Raw genomic sequence first — 22977 nt, forward strand, 5'->3', positions numbered from 1 at the left:
TAGCTATATGTAGGGGGAGTTTACAGCCTAAACGCTGGTGCTTGCAGCGGGGGGTCAAGGCGCGCCTAGCCTCCGGCATTAGGAGAAGGTACGGATCGACGTGCGGCGTATCCGGCGTGTTTTGCACGTGCATCATCGTCTTGTATACCTCTCGTGGAGGTCATGCTTATTCTACCATCGCCGGTACTGACCCCACAGCCGCCATCGCCTCTCGGAACGCGCTGCAGCCAGCGATTGTTTTTGGGGCGAGAATACCTTCGAATCGAGTGCGAGGCGCGTCTGGATACTGATGTTCACTACCCAGCTTGTTTGGAATTAATTACTTCGAGTGAAGCCATGACTACAGCCTGGCGCACGGCCATCAAGTCTAGTCTGGTGTCATGTCCGATGCGTGTACCGATTCGACTGGACACGGTTGTGCCTCCACAAGAAATAGTACATGTCGAACATGTGTTGGGTGTTAAGACTACTTCAGAGGGTGTTAACGGATAGCCTGCATCCCGTGTCGAGATGCAGGCTATCCGAGTGCACGAGGATAGCGGTGCGGAATCCTGTACGTTTCTGTCCTCTTTTGGGGGAAGGTAAATAAGCACTAGCAACAAACTGGGTTGCATCACTGATTTTCGGAGGAGCAGTTCCGTGATTGTCTGTTCGATGCCTGTGGTGTCACTTCGAGGGTATACGTTTAAAAACGTGAGGATGTTACGCACTAATATATCGATGAGGTGACATCGCCGCCATTTCTTAGCCGGTAGCAGCCGAATTAGCGACACCCTTCTCCTAAAGTGCGACGACGTCCGTTGAGCACGAAGTTTGTTAAAGGTATGTGACAAGGGAGCACTGTTTTTTCCTATACCCCTTGCAGTTTCGTAGCAAAATCGTGTTTTCTAGCTGTTTTTCGAGCATCGGCCTGCCCACCTCAGTGATGTTACGAAGTTGTGCGATTAGCCATGGCATGGTTCGCATCTAGAATGTAGGTAGAGGTCGTGGGGTTACCTAAGTCTAAGGCCGATCTGAGATAGAGCCGATCTGAGATAAAATGCCTAGGCAGATGAAGTGGTTGCGTGTAGAAGCACAATATACGATGGAGCCCCAACGAATTTCTTGTGGCAAAATAAATGACACCGGGAACAGAATACAGTGGGAGGAAGGTGCGTCTCATCGGGCCATAATACAAGTACCAAAACTGCGGCGGGGACTAGCCAGCCACCGATTTTTATCTGTTGTAGGCCGTCATTGCACCCGCCACCGCTTCGGTGGTGGTGGACGACGGCTGTTGATGCGGCACGCGTCTTTCTCTCCCTCTTCTTTTCTTTCTTGCCTATTTTCTCTTCTGTCCGCACGAGGCAGCGGAGGTCTCAGCTACAGAGCCAGTAGCAGGCCAGTGCATTTTCTTTCCTTTCTTCCTACAGCCACAACAACAACAACTGTTTTGCAGTGTTCTAAAAGTTTCGTGGGTGTCCTGTCGGCCGACACCAGCCATCAGTGCATTTTCACCAAGGGTCTCGGGTCAACTGTGCCCATGTGGAAACAGTCGCTAAGGCATATTTTCAAGAAATTTGCTTTATCAAAGGGACCAATGAATTTGTGGAGGCAAAATAACTAAATGATATTTCAGTTGTTTTTCAGCTCAAGCGAGTGGCTTTAAATAGGTAGAACGACTATAGGCCACGCGAATGCGTGGCTGTTATTAATGCTCGTTGTCCTCCTTTCCATCGCAGACCCATTCCCGTGCCTCGGACTTCACGGGACCTTCAGTATTTGGGTCTTGACGTTCTCCAGGAAGGAGAAGGGATTGTCAGCGCATTCGTCGTCAAAGTTGCCGAGGTGGGCGTTGCTCACCAACCAAGCCATATTGGGACGGAGATCATAAGTGCTGTTAAGTTGGTCCAGCTGCAAATTGAGTGAAACGCGTCACGTAGCACCGTTAGAGAAAAAGCCAAGCTAGCGAATAACGTAAAGTAGGGAATCATTATGCTATGTTGTTTTGTTCCTAATGACCGGTGCGACAGCTAAAAATTGATGAAGTTGAAAAAATACAACACATCTGTTTTTCGAGATTAATTACAGTTCAGAAGAGCGTGTTGTCGGTCTAGTTACAGTGGTTGTAAGGAGCTTTTTAAAACACTGACAAACATCTCTTCTTTCCACTGCCTTCAAGAGCGAGGGTTATACTACAGGCACAATCCCTCAAAACTCGTCGTTCCATCATTCTGACCTTGCAGCTCGGCCAAGGTTAACTGGAAATTAGCCTGCGCAGTGAAAACTGATGTTTTGTATAGTGTTATTGTGAACTAGTGCATAACCACATCCCTTACAGTCTCTTTATAAGATCCCTAACTTACCGCTCTATCAATAAAGTGCCGCAATTAGTCATTTAGTTCATTGTGAATAAGACTGGAACTTAAAGGCATGTCCTATGACATACAGTTGCATTAATTGCTTATGTCGAGTGTAATCGTTCAGGACTGATTCAACGTAACCAAATTTATAATTTGCCTATAAAACCAAGTCATATATAGTTCGCTATTTTATATCGACTGCGATTGCACTACACTAATGGCAGTCCATAATACAACAGCGCAAAAACATGAAGACGAAGCGAAGAAAAGGAGATACGAGTGCTTTTCAACTTAATACACACTTGCATACACTTAAGCCCCTCCTGCCAAGACAAGATAAAGAAACCTAACTTATCAGCACAGATTAATGCCTACGTTTGCCCAGGCACCTTCCAAAAATCCCAGTTCACGGCTGTCAAGTGCTAATGACGTTTGTATGTCGCAAGTGTAACCACCCTTGGCTATACAGAGAGCCTCCATCGTCTCCCTTACTGTCTAATCGCAATGTGCGAAAATGACTGACATGTGATTGAAGAAAGGATTTAAGGCGTTTTTTTTTTCCGACAACAAATGGGAAGGTTCGATCACGTGCCACTATTTAGAAAATTGTGCGGCCCGTCTGTCCCACATAGTTGCCGCCACAGGAAAGTGGCGGCAACTGTGTGGGCCAGCATAGCATTCTACTACCTTACAGAGCAGATGTGCTCTCCTTCTTGCATCCGGCAGCTGTCATCGTGGCACTACTGGGCAGAAATCGGCCAGTTTCGCTGTGGAGAAATAACTAATGTTGTACTTTGTTGTACTTCTTGCCCACTATTCGCATTCTGTGCTACAAGACATGTACACTCTTGTCAAAAATATACGTCTGGCCCACATAGTTGCCGCCACAGGAAAGTGGCGGCAACTGTGTGGGCCAGCATAGCATTCTACTACATTACAGAGCAGATGTGCTCTCCTTCTTGCATCCGGCAGCTATCATCGTGGCACTACTGGGCAGAAATCGGCCAGTTTCGCTGTGGAGAAATAACTAATGTTGTACTTTGTTGTACTTCTTGCCCACTATTCGCATTCTGTGCTACAAGACATGTACACTCTTGTCAAAAATATACGTCTGGCCCACATAGTTGCCGCCACAGGAAAGTGGCGGCAACTGTGTGGGCCAGCATAGCATTCTACTACCTTACAGAGCAGATGTGCTCTCCTTCTTGCATCCGGCAGCTGTCATCGTGGCACTACTGGGCAGAAATCGGCCAGTTTCGCTGTGGAGAAATAACTAATGTTGTACTTTGTTGTACTTCTTGCCCACTATTCGCATTCTGTGCTACAAGACATGTACACTCTTGTCAAAAATATACGTCTGGCCCACATAGTTGCCGCCACAGGAAAGTGGCGGCAACTGTGTGGGCCAGCATAGCATTCTACTACCTTACAGAGCAGATGTGCTCTCCTTCTTGCATCGGCAACTGTGTGGGCCAGCATAGCATTCTACTACCTTACAGAGCAGATGTGCTCTCCTTCTTGCATCGGCAACTGTGAGGGCCAGCATAGCATTCTACTACCTTACAGAGCAGATGTGCTCTCCTTCTTGCATCCGGCAACTGTGTGGGCCAGCATAGCATTCTACTACCTTACAGAGCAGATGTGCTCTCCTTCTTGCATCCGGCAACTGTGTGGGCCAGCATAGCATTCTACTACCTTACAGAGCAGATGTGCTCTCCTCCTTGCATCCGACAGCTGTCATCGTGGCACTACTGGGCAGAAATCGGCCAGTTTCGCTGTGGAGAAATAACTTCAATACCTTGCCCACTATTCGCATTCTGTGCTACAAGACATGTACAGTCTTGTCAAAAATATACGGCACAGTGGTTTTTCTTATAAGCCCCGTAACCGGGCTCGTATCGCAACTCTGGCGTCCCGAATGTCATAGATGACTAAACTCGTCCTTATTCTGCTCTAGCTTAGATTCATATTCCAGTATTGCTACCAGGAGCCGCGTTACAGGGCTTATTAGAAACGAAACCCTTGGGCCGTATATTTTTGACAAAGACTGTACCTACGCAATGATGGCAGCCATTTCGTCATTTTATGAATGAGGTTCCTTGGGCACGTGGTTCTTTTCACGCTTACTCTTTGGTAATCATTCTTTTTGCACAACCTGGGGATCGCCATGTAGAAAGATTCCTGGAATTTCGTACGCGCATTCCCTGTCACGTGAAATGCGAAAAGTGAGCCACAAATACAACATTGAAGTTATTTGCCAGGATTGCATAAAACGATGGCGTCAGTCCGCATGTTTATAGCTCAAAGTATGAATGCTTCGAAACCATGAGACCGCATTTGACTCTGAAGATAGGGAAAACGAACCTAAAACCATGAGCTCTAGAGCAGCATGTATCAGCCCGAAAATTAATTTTGCCCTAGCTCTCTGTATGGGCTACAACGAGTACCGCGTAGAAGAAAGAACGCTTTAATTATTCCGTTAATTAAAACGTTACGTAGCCTTCTTCTCTTTTTCTTTTTATCTGCATGATGAATCTGTAAAATTGGAATTGATCCGATAATTTTATAGCTACGAAAATCAAATTGTGACAAAATTTTATCCCAAGTAACGAGTTGAGCAGGTCATCCTGGCAGGCTGCCAGGCAACCCAGCGGCAGCTCGGGCATCGGAGTAGGCGACTCCATCTAGAGTTTTGCCGTGACCTACTGGCGTCGCGCTTGGGCCAATCCCGGACAGTCCCGGATCACTAGCTGACTCGAGTGCCACATCTGATTTTTCTTGAGCAGCCCAGAAGCTTCGCTCATCAGCACAGGTTCAGGAAAAGTATCACCGCTCTGGCGGCCATATTGATTTAGACTCCATTAGCGTTGCGAGTACTTTTCGTGTTCCAGGAGACGTCTTGCGTTAAATCTTGACATTGGCTCCGTTTTTAATTTTTAACTGAATATAAAAATTTTGAATCCTGCCTCGTTGTTCCCTTTCTTCCGTTTCACTGCACACGGGAACGCGTTAGAGCCGCTAGCACGAATTGTTTGCTCGTGTTGTCCAGATGTTCGCATGTCTCGTTACTTTTTCAGAGCGCAGATCTGAAAGCAAGCGAACCGCTCATGGGCTGGTGAGATAAAAGACAGTTCTAAATTTTTTTTCGACGCTTTGAACTTTCATATGCAGCCCGAGCCTTCTCCACTAGCAACAATTAACAGCTTAATTAAGCAAAGCCCGCCAAGCTGAATTTTGTCAGAAACTTCACATGTAGTCATGTCCCGCTCCGTTCCTAAAAAGGTCCGATTAATTTCAGCCTTATTTTTTCTATCCTTGATAGCTCATCATAAGATAATTATGCGCACGACGTCACTGCGAAAGAACGGCGTCGAAATGACCAGTGCTTTGCAGGCAGCACTATAGCCTATAAGAACCCCTAACAATAGCGCTTGCTTTGTCAATCATGTCATGTACCATGACACCGCATGTTGCCAGATCGCAAGCTGGGATCTGCCGAAAAGTACTCCGGGACAGGATAATCGAATATGCTCCGACGCCATGTGAGATGTCTATAAGCCCGGGAACGTCAGGTATGCTAGCTGCCGCTGTGTTACGGCATGGAGACGCCTATCGGGATTCCATCGCCTTACCTCGAAACGCGCGCTGCATTGTTTAAAGAAAGTATATTGCTTGTGCAGGGCAGAACGTGCTCTAGTTCTCTTTCATTGAAGAACGTTTCTAGGTTGTATTTATTCTATGAAGGACGACCTCCAATACTTCAATATAACACAATTTGTAAAAAAAATGATAGACTCAATAGTATATAATTAGCTAACCAATTACTTATGCGCAATAGACGACATTTATCGATACAGCCACAAGTCTAAAATGCAAGTTCTGTCCCGCTAAAATAACAGCTGGACCCCCTGCAGGTGAGCTTCCTGCAGGAACTCCTGTCCTTGGAATGAACCGTAGAGAATCATAATTACTGACCTCAGTTGTAGCGCTACAACATAACCCCTGCAGGAACTCCTGCAAGTGTTACATCCCAGTCGGAAAAACGTATACAGAAAAGTTTCTGTTGTTACGACAGAATTTCTGTGTGGTTTTTGACGGGAAGCCTGTTGTGACAACAGAACGTTCTGTAGTAACATCAGAAATTTCTGTAGTTACAACAGAAAAGTGGTACAGAACTACTGACAACAGAAATATACTACAGAAGAACTACAGAAAAATCTGACGTTTACGACAAAACTACAGAATATGTTGTAGTATTTCTGACACGGATCTGTACTTTTTTTCGGCTGGTGTTCTAGCGCTACCACCGGGCTCAGTGATTACGGTGCTCGACTGCCCATTCCAAGGACCCGTGTTTGATTCCAGCCAAATCAGCCGCTTAAATAGCAAAGACGCCAGTGTACCGCGCTATGTGAGCGCCCATTAGAAAACTTAATTGGTGGAAATTGCCGCAACACTCCACTACGCGGCGCGTCCCACAGCTTGATTTGCTTTGGATGTTGAACGGTCTGAACCGTACAAACCACGTGTACGATATAGCTTATGCTAAATCTTTGTTACACCAAGATTATTCTTACAGTCACTTCACATAAAGAAGCGTGTTTGGCTCCTCAGCTGAAAAGTGATAAAAAATGAAGTTTTGTTACTAACCTTCATCTTCAGGCTGGTCTCCGTTTCAAAGGCGAACGCATAGATCTTGTTGCTGTTAGCCTGTCCGTAATGCGACCCATCGATTTCTTTGTCATCCTGATTGCATTGCTGTAAAGAGCAGAGATAAAAAGCAGCATTCTGCGCTTCACTGCTTTTATTAAAACTACGCGAACGGTTCAGCAACAGTCTAAATTCTCTGTCGATTTCAGGGTCGCTCTTCCCTCGAAGATCCCAACCTTGACTCCACGTGTGTCGGAGAGAGTCACTGATTTATTTTACATAACACGCTCGCGGGGATCGCTGGTTCCGAAATCGGGACTTTTTAACAAGCCAGTGGCTGTTGAAATATTGTGACTCCGCACAAGTTCCAGTTTCATTTTGCCTACGGCCAGTGCTATATCATCGGCATTTTTCACTCTCTTCTCTCGTACCCACACGCTAAACTCTGATGAAAATAAACAGTCTACCATGAGCTGCTGTCTGCACCTGTCCATTCACTCTGTCTTAGTACCAGACACTGCAGAATGGCGACAAGGTCTCGAGCTTAGTTTCCCGCTCCGAAAACTGTGCTTTAGGAATTATGTCAGTCGGATCGTTCCCGCCGCCACAGCTTCCTGCCTACGCCAGGCGAACGTATACAGTTCCTTTGCAGCAGTGGAAGCTGGCTTTTACAGAACTTTCTAAAAGCGTTTGGAGGCGAGGAGCTACAACTCAAGCGTCGCAAGGCAATATTTTCAAACTCCCTCGGTGTCGAAGGCTAAAGTGTGTACCACAGCCTCAGCGCAACAAGGAGCAAGGCAGATCCTTGGGCCATTCGACCATGCCCGACGTAGAACACTTTTCCTCGCCACCTTGACATTTTTGTCTGACGTCACTTTCGTTTTATGTGGCACAACTTCCGGTTGTGTTGCCAAGTCATCTAGAGCCCTGTGACTTGCGTAACTATGAGCTATGACTGATGATTAAAACCAATGCTACATGATTTGTACACATACCTGCGACATGATATTTGCCATCAACATGATTATATATACGATGAGCCATGACATGCTTGTGAATTACCGCGCACCACGTGCCTCAAAACACAACATATGCACATTCGCGGGATACACACTCTGTGGGATACGCCCCAGCACCAGACCGGTTATCGATCGAATAGAACAGGGACGCAGCGCCTCCCCAGTATTCCCTAGAACAATTGACAATTCATTGACTTTATTACGATACTTTAGACTTATTGTTTTTCTTTGTAGATTATTTGGAGACTAAAGCTTATAGTAATATTTATTTCTTTACATTTATAGGCAGGGTAAATGTCTATAGACTCCTTTTGAACTCAAATAGCGTTTCCCCGTTGAAAAGCAGTGAAAACCAGGTTTTGTATTTGGCTTCGCTTGAGTTGGGCCGAATACGAGGATTCTGACTCTGCAAGAGTAGCTGTATCGCGATGCTATCATTTATGCACAGATTAACTTTTTTTTCATTATTACCGCTTTCACATAAACTTAACGCATGTGTTAGAAGTAATAGAAGAGACATCTGGGCGAGTTGGTACGGTGACATGATGAATAAACAGCGCTAAAGACTAGGACCTTCGTCCTAGTCTGTAGCGCTGTTTATTCAGCATGTGTTAGGCTGATATAAAAATCTTCACAGCATTGATTTAGTGTATGTCCTGAGAAAAGCGGTATATTTGTGGCTGAATCCTGGTTTCGTGCTCAACAATAACCAAACCTAATACGAAGCCTCGTATTACCGGCCCACCTGCGCATCCTCATGTTGTAAGAATTAATGCAGAGCCACCACATTTCCTTTTATATATTATTAAACTTTACGGCATCGCCTGACTTCTGGCCAACATAGCTCTGTGTATTTTTTTTTTCTGACTATCGCTATAAGGTTTTATTTGTCAGCTTTATTAGTAACCTGTCAGCAAGTAACGGAGATTTCTTTCCGTTTAGTAAAATTGTTACACATTTCAGCGAGAATAGTTTTCGAACCCGAGCATGTCACCACCCTGTTTTCGAGCCAAAAATATTACACTCAACTTTATTTGTGTTACCTTTCTAATTTCTAAACCCTAGCATATATGGCTGTGCGTATATTAGAGAGATTTAGCTTACCGTGATCTACGATCCGCCACCGTGACTCTCTACCACGCATAGAGAGTCAATGACAACAGCAACTGTCAATGACAGCAGCTCAAGCTGATTGGTTCCGACGCGGTAGGTCTGTGTGCCGACATCCAGTATGTGGCGCCATCTATTGACCTCAAGGGGGGTCTAGGAATCACGGTAGCGGATCGCGGATCACGGTAAGCTAAAACTTTCTATTGACATCCGGACAGACGCTACCACATTCTAATAAAACACGCTGTATTATACAAAACGTTAGCTCACATTTCGTTCTCATATTTGTTAAATTGCTTAGTAGCTTCACGTTCTAATTGACATAATGTTCTTGCTTTAAACAATAGGGCGCTGCATCTGAACTATCAAATAGCGATTCCCTCTAACCAGTGCAAAGGGTTAAAAAAATTAAATATTTGAGACACGACAGGGACACCTATTGCATATAGCTGCCAGCGGTTTTGCGCACGCCGGGCAATTTGTTTCCGAAATATTTAGATAATTTTTGTAATTTACTTTATATTGACTTTAGACCGTCAATGAATTTTAAGATCGGAGAGCAAATTCGAAACCCCCATTCCATTTATATGGGAGAAAGAAAGTGACAGATGTATATTTACCAAGCTCCAAAGACCACCCGCGAAATACAAGAACAATTACGTGACCCGTGCATTCGCGCGCCGCGATTATGCTGCTCCCAATCGTGGATTGATTGAGCCAAAATTATCTGTGCCTATTACACTGTGTTAGGCTAATAAGTTGTCAATGACTGCACCCGCTCAGCCAGCTCGCCGTATTCGGTGCAACTTGCACCGTCACATCCGCCGACTAGCTGGCTAACGCGGGTGAAGAAACCACCGCAGACATGTTGGCCTGCCGGTGGAAACGGGGCCAAATGCAGGCACTGCTGCAGGTGATTTCATTCACTCAATCCATGGTTGGGGGCAGCGCAATCGTGACGCGCGAGTACGCTCGTCACGTTTTTTTTTTTTTTTTTTTTTTTTTTGTAGTTCGCGGATTTTGTAGTTCGGGAAAAAGATACAAGTTCTACTTTATTGGTAATAAGTGAAATATGTGTTTCTGAAGCTGCTCTCGAATTTTGCGATTCCTTGATTTTCTATAGGGTCAATGTTGACTAAATTTCGAAAAATTAATTCTGAAACAAACTGCCAGTGGTGAGCAAGACCGTCGGCAGATGTATGATACTTGTTTCCCTAGTCTACTTATAACATTTCGTTTTTTTACCACTACCACAACTTAGCTGGGTCATCTCGTATAGCCTTCGAAGGTCTAGAGTAACGGAAGTTTGAAATACACTCACCACATCCCTGTGGTCGGCAGCCGAGCGATTGCACTTGGCATAGGGCACGTCGTCCAAGGCAAGGTTGATGCTGGCCATCCTGTATAGCAGCGTTCCCAATTCGAAAGACAGCCCAACCTTGACATTCGGTTTGCTGTACTCTTCGCTCCTCTGCACCAGGGTGGCATGCTGCATCTGCGCACCGTTGAATGACTCCGTGTAGGCGTACATGCGTTGGCGAAGGACTATTCTGTTCAAAGCTCAATTTATCATGTGGGGCAGTACCGACAAATAAAGAGCCTGTACGTTTCATACAATTCTGTGCTTCTTCAGTCCCTTCGGAGCCCCTGGCCGTGGCAATGCAACAATAAAATGTTTCCAAAGTGCAGTTATTAGGCTCCCAGTACTGCATGGAGATTCTCATAAAACGAATATGTAGGAACTGTGAATGTAGCCAATAATATAAGGGATTTGCCGACGATTACGTTACTTCCTAATGCGAAATTTGAGCGCTGCTCGTCAGCTGTTGCACCTTTTCAATAGATTGAAGCAAAGGTGTCGAGCAAGACATGTATGTACAATTATAGACACCTTTTTAAATTTTCACACATATTCCTTCAAAAAACACTTGACTAAGGGTTCTTGACTGTCATGGAGGAAGCTCTGTTGTCGGAGAAATGAAGAGAGCAATTAAGTTATCAGGAGGTTGCGGCAGGCAGCGAGTTGGCCCATGGGAACGTTGCGCGGCGAAGAGATAGCAGAAACTGACTGATGCCACTGACGCCGGTAGAGATTCAAGACAACGTGGCTCTGCTTTTCGACTTGGGACGCACGCAACATGATCCGCTGATAGCGAGCCGGCGCTTCGGTAACCGGAGAGCACCGTAGCCGCCACGCAGGAAGATGATTCGGTGAAGTGCTTACTTGCCGAATAAGTGGGTCTACTACCTCCAATTAAGCTGATACAGACCCACATCAAGGTGTATATTAAATAAATAAATTAACGTAATAATAACTTGCAATTAAACTGCCTAGGAAGGCGTCCTGCAGCAGCCGTTCAACGCGCGTTATCTTTCGTCACGCGGATGCTTCCGAGAGGTGGCGCCACGGTATGTCCTCGTGCCCAATAGTGCAGATTGTAACGAGATGTTATAAGGCGTTTACGTTAAACTTGGAAAGTTAGTGGGAGAAAACTTACCCTCTTTCCCTGTGTCAATTATCAACTGAACGCACCATGTTCCGCAGTATTAGTATTGATCTGCTGAATTAATAGAACATCCGAACTACGTTACAAAACGCTCATTGGTACGCCGAAACCTACAATGGCAAGGAAGGCACTTAACGACGCGGAATATAAGGACTCCTAATTGCAATGTTCTAACAAGCGTCGGGAAACGACGGAAGTATTATGGAACTGTTGTCAGTGAGTGAAATACTGACATTTCTTTTTCATAAAGAAGTCATTGCTAACCGCGCCGTTTAGCCATTTGGCTTGTGCCGGCTGATGCGTAATATGCCGCGGTAAATATGATGCCAAAAACAAACGCGGCGAATTCACCCATTTACTCCCGAAGGACGCTATGTAAACGCTTATGTAACGCATGTTTATCTTAAACTCTTCACCTCTGAGCACTGGACAAGCAAAATTCCTGTAAAGCTGCACCCTAATTTCGAGTTGGCGAGTAAGGTAATTTTTCATAATTTTTTTAAAATAGCGGTAAAAACCGCTTACACAAGTGATGATCAAATGGTTCGCCACCGAAAACGCCGGAGTTACGGGATTACAAGCGTCCACAAAGCTTCTTACTGTAGTTCGGTCAACTGACTCATCCACACAAGAGGTGACGAGGCAGAAAACGAGGGTTGTTTACCAGAAATAGCAGCCCATATTTGCATTTTTTGTTTAATTTTGGGATCTGCCAACGCATCCTTGCTGCTCTTGATATTGTGCACTGAGAAATAAAGGCAGCAATAAAAGCGAATTCAGCTTTTATTTTTATTTTAAGTTTTTATTTTGATATTTTTATTAGTATCCTGAAGAATTGTTGAGGCAGTAAATGACAAGTACGTTAGTTGAAATGAAGGCACTTATCAGCTGTACTAGGGGCGGCTGCTTACCATATCTGGGTACCGTTTGCTCTTGGGGTTGATGGCGTTTGGCGGTGCAGCGTAGCATAGTTCGTCACTTTCCTGCCAACCCGTTGAACTGAGGGCAATCACGGTATCCACCTTCATGGTCCTGCACATGAACAGAGACGCTCATAAATCCTCTACCCTAGAGCGCCACTCCATGCAAAGCATTGCAGCGGGAGACCCGCTTCGACGGTCGCAGTGTAAAGCTATCGCCAATTTCAATATTAGAGAGATTTAGCTTACCGTGATCCGCGATGCGCCACCGTGGCCCTCTACCGCGCGTGGGCGGGGCGCACAAGCTGATTGGTCCCGACGTGGCAGTTCTATGTGCCGACATTAAGTATGTGGCGCCATCTATCGGCGTCAAGGGGGCGGATCACGGTAACGGATCGCGGATCACGGTATGCTAAATCTCTCTAATATCCGCTCAGGGCATCCGCTGCACGCACTATGGCTACACGTTTAAGTGCTATGTTCCACTTGTGGTCAAGATTTCCTGAATGCACGGTGTGACGGTGTGTTTTGAGCGGGAGAAGATATATATTATGAGGGTTATTATACAAATTACAAAATTTGTGTGACACATATATGGACCTTCGTGTTGCAGACACAAGCTAGGATATCCCAGTCGGAAAAAACTACAGAAACTTTTCTGATGTTACGATAGAATTTCTGTGCGGTTTTTGACAGGAAACCTGTTGTGACAACAGAACATTCTGTAGTAACATCAGAAATTTCTGTAGTTACAACGGATAAGTACTACAGAACTACAGACAACAGAAATATACTACAGAAAACCTACAGAACTACAGATAAGTACTACAGAAGTATAGAAAAAATCTGATGGTTACGACAGAACTACAGGATATTTTGTCGTATTTTTGACACAGTTCTGTAGTTTATTTCGACTGGGATATAACATTTGTGGTTGTTAAACTTATTTTATTTCACGTATTTCGCAAGGCGGAAGGAATGTCGAAACGGAGCAATGCGGTAAAAACATGCATAAAAGCATTCAGAAGGTAAATAGAATAACACATACACTTCAGGCTTAATAGTTCGAGTAATGATATCAGAGTTCCACGAATACTGATTCAACACAACTTGTTTTAAGTATGCAGTGCTTTTATGGTCAGCTATCTGAGCGTGAACATTTAAGTTAACGTATGAAAGTGTGATTTTTCACGAATTTTGGGAGTATATTTGAAGCAGATGTAGAATAGAGAATTTCAGCCGGAGTCAGTGAAATTAAGGTGGACGAATACAGTAACGCCGTGCTGGATGGGGTGTAGGACAACGTAGCGAGAAACACTACGCTGTGAAAATGTACGTAGCTCTCGCTACAACACTCACTCGAGAAACGTGACATTGTGAAAATGTAGGTCGCTCTCGCTTCAACACTCACTCAACGGCGACCTTGAACTGCTCCTTGTACGTGTCCCACGCGTTTTCCTCGTCGTAGGCGTACAGGCCGAGCGCTACGATCGTTTTGCTGCTCTGGTCGTTTCCTTGGAGGTCTTTTAATTTCTGAAGAAAAAATATGCGAGAAAAGTTACATAAACAAAGGCTTATGAACGTGTACCAGTGAAATAACTAGAGAAGAGATCAGAGCATGTAAGAAGGAAATATTTCTTTCTGAGGCGTTTTAAGACTTCGCGCTTAAAAGCTAGAAGCTAAAAAAACGCTGCTCTGCCAGAAAAACAAGGAAATGTCTATAATTAGAAGCAAAATGGTACATAAAAGTTGTTCAAAATACGTGAAGTTCAAAATAGCTAGGAATTCTCTAGTACAATTCCTATTTACCTGACAACCACATATGCTCTCACAGATAGGGCTCTAAATTCAGATGAGGTTACGTGAACCTAAACTCCATCATCACCAGCCATCCAGGTCGAGAGCAGTGACGGTATGCGCTCTAGATATGCCACACGAAACGTACGTATGTACATTAAAAATAGAAGGTTGTGTATCACTTGCCGCCACGCCGACAACAAACGTTGACGTCATGGGTTTTGATTCCCCGAAATAACTTTTCTGCCTTCTGTTTTTTAAGCCAAAGCATTTGAAGGTAAAAATTGTTTTAGGTAAAATTGATTAAAGCACGTTTCGCGCCAACTACTGTTGTCTGGCTTCATTCTACACGACGCAACGAACCCCTAATTTTCGTTCGCCTTGTCTCCTCAACACGCACTGCTAATTACCCGATTCTGAAAAAAAAAATGAAGTGCGTTCTTTTTTCTCGGAAGATATTGGAATGACATTTCTGTCGCTGGAAGGGTATTTCTCTGCGACGAATTACCGAAACGAAGGTTCACCGAAAAACAACCGTTTAAAAAACACGCTGGATGAACAATAATACAGTAGAATGTTAGCTAGTTAGTCAGACGTTGGGTGAAGCCAAGAAGGGCACATTTTCACGTGAGGAGCGACGGCGGCTCACTTACCGGCTCCTAATCAAAACGTGATAAGCAGTAAGCCCAATTATATGGTTCATTAATACTTTCGAAACGTCTCATTACCGCAGTTGATTCGGAATTTTTAAGCGTGAAACTGTTTTTTAATGTAATTTTATGACTTCCGCGTCACATGTACACGTGTCTCTGCCGGAATGCCTCAGGCAAAGAATGATAACATGTGCTAGTACCATGAAACAACGTCTTTTGTTACGGCCATTCGCGACAAAATATCGATTGCTCTGATTAAAAAAAATGAGCATGTTCAGCCTGTAGCCATGGCGTAGGTACAGAGTATGTTACTAGAATGGAAGAAGGCCGCGGTTTTCATTTCGGCGAAAATGTTCAGTGGATCAAAAATAAGGTTCAGGGCCACAGGCTCACCCATTACGCGATAGCATTAACTGGTCTCTACGGTCGCTCGGGGGCCCACTGGCGAGCTCTTTTACCAAGACTGACATACTTGTTGGCACCAAACACAGCTTTTCAACGCCTTCGAACGGTCATGACTCGGTTGTAAAAACTAGCTTGTACTACTCGCGCCTAAAGAATAGAGGTTCGATTCCACTGCTCCACAACCCAATTTTATTTCGAATAATAATTTTAACACTACATGATAACCATCGGGGATTCCACAGCAATGGTGAAGGTTCGGTTTCGCCAAATAGGACCAATAATGGTTTCGAGCAAAAAAAAAAAATCATGTCTACGGGACTGCCTAACCAGGCCCGAGATGCGGGCTGATCTTGGTGAGCAAAAGCCGATAACGCCGTCCCTCACCAAGCACGGTTCGGTCTCTCATGTCTATTACTAAGGAGAAAACTATATGAATGCTCAAATTAACTTCCGACCCTAAGTCGTCAGCAGCTATGGACCAACCTGTCTGACCTATGACGAAGCGGGAAGTGCTAAGAACATCTGCTAATTTGGCACTGGACTGGCCGCCAATAGAAACACCTTCGCAAACCTTAACTCTCGAACCTCGTCTAGTGAGGCTAGCCTATCAGCGCTGGGGTGCAAGAAATTGGCAGGTAATAAATGGATATACATAGGAATAAAGGTTCTTACTGACCAGGCATACGTACATGCCTACGAACCTCTATCCAGCCGTAGTGACCAGAGAGTCAAAAAAGACATCGGCAATGCGTAAATTAAAATAAACCTCAGATTAGTATAGTCATTCACAAGAACACTGACACAATTGGCAGAACGCTGCTTAGAGACCGGGTAATGGCTGACTACTACATAGGCCAGGGGCCAAACTGTGGCTAGGAAGTCGCATGCGGATCTCGCGTGCCCAAATGCGGCTCGCGAATATCTAGCACCTTTCCTTTTTCTCCCCCTCTCTATTTCTTTGCATTGCTGATGAGATGAGGGCGAGTAACTAGTTGCAATGCTTGAAGTCCGCCCACTACTGTGAGGTGCTCTTCTCGCAAGAAAAGGCGGTGAACTGAAAATAACGAGCACGTCTTGAGTTGCTGCGGAGTAACCACATATGTCGAGGCGAACGACAACGAGTCTATTTCACGAGTGGACCAGCATAATGCATAGGCACAATAAGCAGTTAATGCCATACCCAACATTTTGTTGTGGCTCTCGTCTACATAAGAATGTTTTTTGCCTCTTTGCATATCCCTGTTAGGCCACCCATGGTCTAGGCTGCTGAATTATCAAGGAAAGTTATTAGCAGAGCTCGCAGAAAGAAATATGTCACAAATCAATAATACTTTCTACAGCAAACGGAAAAATAAAATGGCTAAGCAAGAAAATCGGCATGAAGGAAATTAAGCAAGGGCGTACATCACAAATATGTTATAAAGGAGAAAGACAGCAATGTCATCATCTATGTCGATCCGACAGGTAAATTAGCCATGGGCAGTCATTATGACTATTATGGCATAACTACCAATATCTTAAATGACTGATTAAATTCCAATAGACGCATGTAGTGGCACAAAATCGGAATTATGTGCAGGATGTGTGCAATGTGTCAAATCTTACGCCTTTTTTAGCCTTCGCTTATGTAGCAGTGAGGGGCACGTTAAAGAAGCTTCTCGCCACTTAATTTGGCACCATTTAAAGCTAGTGTTTTATATATACGGATGATTGATCTAAGCCAGATATCGTCGCTCCCTTGGGTGAAAATATTTACGTCCGCGTCATTCCTGATACTCGAGTGTTTCGTTATATCCGAATCGTCTGTTACATTGGAGTCCCGAAGCATCGGATTGTATAATTTGTGATCAAGACAACTTTAATCTTCACTGAGCCAAGTTTCAGGAGAGGACTCGCAAGACTCGTCAAAAACCACGCTGAAAGGAGAAATGCATTCGCAAAATGATCAACTCCTTTATAGGCCTTCAACGCTTGCTAGAAGGCGCATGACTCAGCTGCGTGGTCATTACGAGGCAAGAGTGTAGGATAGCCATATTGAACAGATGCGAATATGACTGCAGCATCTGGACAACAACCATCATAATATTCACCAAATAAATAAAGTCTCTGTAAGAAATGATATCAGGCAGGGCGATAGAGTCTCTCCTGTGCTCTTCGCCACGTGTTTACCGGAGGTGCTCAAAGGATCGCTGATGGCATTGGTTAGCTCAGTTTCTAAGAGAACGAACTTCAAAAGCATAATAATGACAGTCAAGATAGACAATGCAGAAAAGTGAATACCATTGAAAGAGAAAAGTTGCTTATGATGGATAGCGAGGCTCTGTAAGTGTAAGCAAACCTCTCTATTTCAGGAAGATTATGAGATCGCAGGTCTGAAAAATAGGAGGAAACCGAATAGAAGAAAATGATTTTGGAGCAGCGCGCTGAACAAGTTTTTCAGGTCGTGAAGGGAGCTTCACGGGTATCCATCAAAATAAACGTACATAACTGTTGTATCCTGCCGCTACTTCTCTATGGGACAGAAACACGAAGGCTAACAAAACCAGTTCAGTGTAATTGGCGGGCAACGCTGCCTACAGTGGAAAGGAGAGGTTGGGCTTAACGTTAAAAGAAACTAAGAGAGCAGAATGACTCGAGGAAAAACTCCAGTTAATCACGTTCTGAAATCTAGAATACGAAGTAAGCGTGAGCAGGCCATATATTGAGAAAGCAATATAACTGCTCGTCGGTACAGTAATTAACCGACTGAATGTCAAGTTGAAGTGGCAGGGCTCGGACGAAGGTTAGACGGGAAATGGAAAATTGGGAGCATTGCTTGAAATAAGGCAGCTGTCGCTGCCACACTTTAGGATTAAAAGGACGGCTATGGGAGAAATTTTTATCCTGCAGCGGGCGCAGTAAGGTTCATGATAATTATGATTATAACTATGATGATGTTAATTTAGTTTGCCAGCTAAAATATTTGGCAATGAAGTGAAGAAGACAAAATTTCTAGCTCCTTGTACAACCCATTCACTCCTTTCTCGAGTGTATTTAAGTATACGGATTCAGAATATCTGCAGAGCTTTGTGAAATCATACGAGCATATATACGATACTGAGGTTTACAGACATAGCACAAAATTTGATACGTAGTTCTTGATTCTAGGTCACAAAACCTTGAGCAAATCTAATTTCGGAACAAAGATAAGGTACTGTACGCCCCAATGTGCTAGTAGGAATTAAATATGCTAGGAAATGAAGCACTGTTAGGTGTCTTCTTCAGTTTTCTCTATAACAATAAGAAGACCCGTAGATTTAAGAGGTGCAAATAAAGGAATAATTATTCCTGTGTGTTCTTGGGTGCCTTAGACTGTCGAAAGACGCGCATTTAATCTTGAGGGGGCAAGTCTCAGACACATCCGGGCTCGCATACCCAAGTGCTTATCAAAAGCTATCACGATATCAGTTGGCGTCATTCTTCGGGGCCTCGCGCGAGAAAAAGAGATGAAACGTACAAGATGTTGGCTGGCTCATTTGTAAACTTTGGGGATGGATGGAATTCATTTCAACCCTGTAGCGGATTACGTCCGGATACTCCTTTTCTCTGCATGTCTCCGAACAACCTAGGAACCTCTGCGGTGGATTGTGCCCATGAAAAGCGTAAAATCTCGTATACTCACCTCTAGCACATTTGTGGCTTTAGTCACGAGCTGTGGTAGCTTATTACTCGTCGTAACCACTGTGAGCAGGCCGTAGTTTTTGATGTTCTCTCCGGCCATTGCTTTCAGCGTGCCAGTTAATACCGAATCGTCAAAGTACGTGATTTCTATGTATCTGGAAGGAAAAAGGGAAGTTGTAACCCAACTAGCCGCACATGACGTTCGGCAGGAAATGCGAAATATTTCAGTGAAGGTAGTGTAAGAAGGAGACATGAATGCTCTGGCCAAGTATAGACGCCTTCATGATGACCGTTGCCTTATAGCCGATGATAAAACATACCCAGCAATTCTAGACAAGAATATTTGTTCAAAGGCATATTGTTTATAAACACGACGGTTTCGCATAACGAGAAGTTGAATCATACCAATAAATACATCCACTGATCCTAACTCTTGAAGCTTCCCGTTTTTTGCATAATCGTTGTCGAAAAAGTTTCAACTACTCCTTAAAGGGGACGACAAACATGAATAGCAATCGTTTGCTGTCATGCCCAATATTATCAAATATTTGCTGAGAAATCTTCTTGAACGATATTTTCCGAATATAGTTTAACATCACGATAAAAGCCGATATATTTTCAGACCTTCGCTCGGCAGCCTCCTTTTGTTATTACTTTTAAAAAGCACACTCACTGGTTTTATATGCCAATCTGATTTAACTCTTTCCACTGCAGGACAACCGCAAGAAGCAGTTTTGCTACATCTTGGCACCATGTACCATTTGTGTTAATATGGTAATTAAAGTTACTTCTAATATTCTACAGCTGCTTCCTAAAAATTTCATAAGAAACCCTATTGTGTTTATATGAAAAGCCTTAATATTCATTGTAAGCAGCGGGAAAGTCGCAACAGCAAAAACCGCTGCGTATTTGACGCTTATGACAATTTATATCAATATCTTCGTGAAATGTATCTCAAATTGTTGTGCGGTCACCTCAAAGTCTTTGCGACGCAGATGTAAGGCATCACGCAAGATGCAGAAGCTAACAACGAGAATGAATTTGGAGGTCTGTTCAGAAATATTTCCTTAAACAATACACATAACAGAGAACATATCAAGGAGAAAGAAATTTGTGGAATGCCTTATGAACTAGAATTGCGTAATAAAATTTAAAAATTACGTTTCAACACGCCTTTGTATGTGTTCTGAATGTTATTTAAATACTAGAACACCGCATGAGCGGGAATTGGGTGGAAGCATGCAAAAAACTTTCAAAGAAAGAAGCATGTGAGAAATGGCGTTGAAACAAAACCTATCGACTAATCGGCAACATTTTTATCCTCCTACATCACTATGGTCCCGTCGGCACTTGCAAATGCGTTGAGAAGAAGAGCTCACCTTATGTCGAACGATATGCCACCTTTGGTCTTTTTGAGCGTCTTCACCTTCGTCTTGAACACATCCCAGCTGTAGATCGAGCGGACGCCGTAGAGTGTATTATTCGATATCACAACGTCACTGTAATACATGTAGGGGCACATGCCGTCGGGTGGTATCATGTACGGCATAACTGCCCGCTCCCCAACTGTGCAGACCATTTCGGTGATGGAGACTGCGAGCGCGCGGAAGAAAAGTCAGTAGGTTACTATTATCAGAAATAGCCAATATTATGGGGAACTACTATAACCATTGTAACATAGCCTCGGAGTAGCCTGTACGAGTGCATTTTACAATTTAGTACTATCAGGCGCAGGTAATGGGCAGATCTTTCCTGGATGGGAAGGGAATGGACTTGACTGAACTGACTGCCTGGACTGGACTGCCTGGACTGGACTTGACTGAACTGACTGCCTGAACTGGACTTGACTGAACTGACTGCCCGGACTGGACTGCCCGTACTGGACTGCCCGACTGCCCGCCCGACTGACTGCCCGACTGACTGACTGACCGACCGACCGACCGACCGACCGACCGACCGACCGACCGACCGACCGACCGACTGACTGACTGACTGACTGATGCACGGACGGACGAACGGACTGACGAAATGACTGGCGGACGGACGAATGAGTGGGTGTATGTATGTTTGGTTTGTGGGGTTTAACGTCCCATGTATGTATGTATGTATGTATGTATGTATGTATGTATGTATGTATGTATGTATGTATGTATGTATGTATGTATGTATGTATGTATGTATGTATGTATGTATGTATGTATGTATGTATGGAAGGAAGGAAGGAAGGAAGGAAGGAAGGAAGGAAGGAAGGAAGGAAGGAAGGAAGGAAGGAAGGAAGGAAGGAAGGAAGGAAGGAAGGAAGGAAGGAAGGAAGGAAGGAAGGAAGGAAGGAAGGAAGGAAGGTAGGTAGGTAGGTAGGTAGGTAGGTAGGTAGGTAGGTAGGTAGGTAGGTAGGTAGGTAGGTAGGTAGGTAGGTAGGTAGGTAGGTAGGTAGGTAGGTAGGTAGGTAGGTAGGTAGGTAGGTAGGTAGGTAGGTAGGTAGGTAGGTAGGTAGGTAGGTAGGTAGGTAGGTAGGTAGGTAGGTAGGTAGGTAGGTAGGTAGGTAGGTAGGTAGGTAGGTAGGTAGGTAGGTAGGTAGGTAGGTAGGTAGGTAGGTAGGTAGGTAGGTAGGTAGGTAGGTAGGTAGGTAGGTAGGTAGGTAGGTAGGTAGGTAGGTAGGTAGGTAGGTAGGTAGGTAGGTAGGTAGGTAGGTAGGTAGGTAGGTAGGTAGGTAGGTAGGTAGGTAGGTAGGTAGGTAGGTAGGTAGGTAGGTAGGTAGGTAGGTAGGTAGGTAGGTAGGTAGGTAGGTAGGTAGGTAGGTAGGTAGGTAGGTAGGTAGGTAGGTAGGTAGGTAGGTAGGTAGGTAGGTAGGTAGGTAGGTAGGTAGGTAGGTAGGTAGGTAGGTAGGTAGGTAGGTAGGTAGGTAGGTAGGTAGGTAGGTAGGTAGGTAGGTAGGTAGGTAGGTAGGTAGGTAGGTAGGTAGGTAGGTAGGTAGGTAGGTAGGTAGGTAGGTAGGTAGGTAGGTAGGTAGGTAGGTAGGTAGGTAGGTAGGTAGGTAGGTAGGTAGGTAGGTAGGTAGGTAGGTAGGTAGGTAGGTAGGTAGGTAGGTAGGTAGGTAGGTAGGTAGGTAGGTAGGTAGGTAGGTAGGTAGGTAGGTAGGTAGGTAGGTAGGTAGGTAGGTAGGTAGGTAGGTAGGTAGGTAGGTAGGTAGGTAGGTAGGTAGGTAGGTAGGTAGGTAGGTAGGTAGGTAGGTAGGTAGGTAGGTAGGTAGGTAGGTAGGTAGGTAGGTAGGTAGGTAGGTAGGTAGGTAGGTAGGTAGGTAGGTAGGTAGGTAGGTAGGTAGGTAGGTAGGTAGGTAGGTAGGTAGGTAGGTAGGTAGGTAGGTAGGTAGGTAGGTAGGTAGGTAGGTAGGTAGGTAGGTAGGTAGGTAGGTAGGTAGGTAGGTAGGTAGGTAGGTAGGTAGGTAGGTAGGTAGGTAGGTAGGTAGGTAGGTAGGTAGGTAGGTAGGTAGGTAGGTAGGTAGGTAGGTAGGTAGGTAGGTAGGTAGGTAGGTAGGTAGGTAGGTAGGTAGGTAGGTAGGTAGGTAGGTAGGTAGGTAGGTAGGTAGGTAGGTAGGTAGGTAGGTAGGTAGGTAGGTAGGTAGGTAGGTAGGTAGGTAGGTAGGTAGGTAGGTAGGTAGGTAGGTAGGTAGGTAGGTAGGTAGGTAGGTAGGTAGGTAGGTAGGTAGGTAGGTAGGTAGGTAGGTAGGTAGGTAGGTAGGTAGGTAGGTAGGTAGGTAGGTAGGTAGGTAGGTAGGTAGGTAGGTAGGTAGGTAGGTAGGTAGGTAGGTAGGTAGGTAGGTAGGTAGGTAGGTAGGTAGGTAGGTAGGTAGGTAGGTAGGTAGGTAGGTAGGTAGGTAGGTAGGTAGGTAGGTAGGTAGGTAGGTAGGTAGGTAG

At 44.7% G+C, this 22977-nt stretch overlaps 1 protein-coding gene across 1 annotated transcript in view; it reads right to left on the reverse strand.

Moving 5' to 3' along the window:
• Positions 1–1579: 1579 nt before the first annotated feature.
• Positions 1580–22977, reverse strand: part of LOC146176015 (uncharacterized) — a 37847-nt gene continuing 16449 nt past the window's right edge. The window contains exons 4-10 of the mRNA XM_084580900.1: positions 20443–20656; positions 19065–19218; positions 13960–14081; positions 12540–12660; positions 10443–10616; positions 6993–7100; positions 1580–1893 (exon numbers count right to left, since the gene is read on the reverse strand). Coding sequence (XP_084437026.1) covers positions 1744–1893; positions 6993–7100; positions 10443–10616; positions 12540–12660; positions 13960–14081; positions 19065–19218; positions 20443–20642 — 1029 coding nt within the window. The 5' untranslated portion in view covers positions 20643–20656 and the 3' untranslated portion in view covers positions 1580–1743. The remainder of the gene's footprint in view (positions 1894–6992; positions 7101–10442; positions 10617–12539; positions 12661–13959; positions 14082–19064; positions 19219–20442; positions 20657–22977) is intronic.

This window comes from Amblyomma maculatum, chromosome 10 (genome assembly GCF_055883805.1).
Source record: "Amblyomma maculatum isolate TAMU_Amacu chromosome 10, ASM5588380v1, whole genome shotgun sequence".
In the NCBI taxonomy this organism is placed as follows: Eukaryota; Metazoa; Arthropoda; class Arachnida; order Ixodida; family Ixodidae; genus Amblyomma; species Amblyomma maculatum.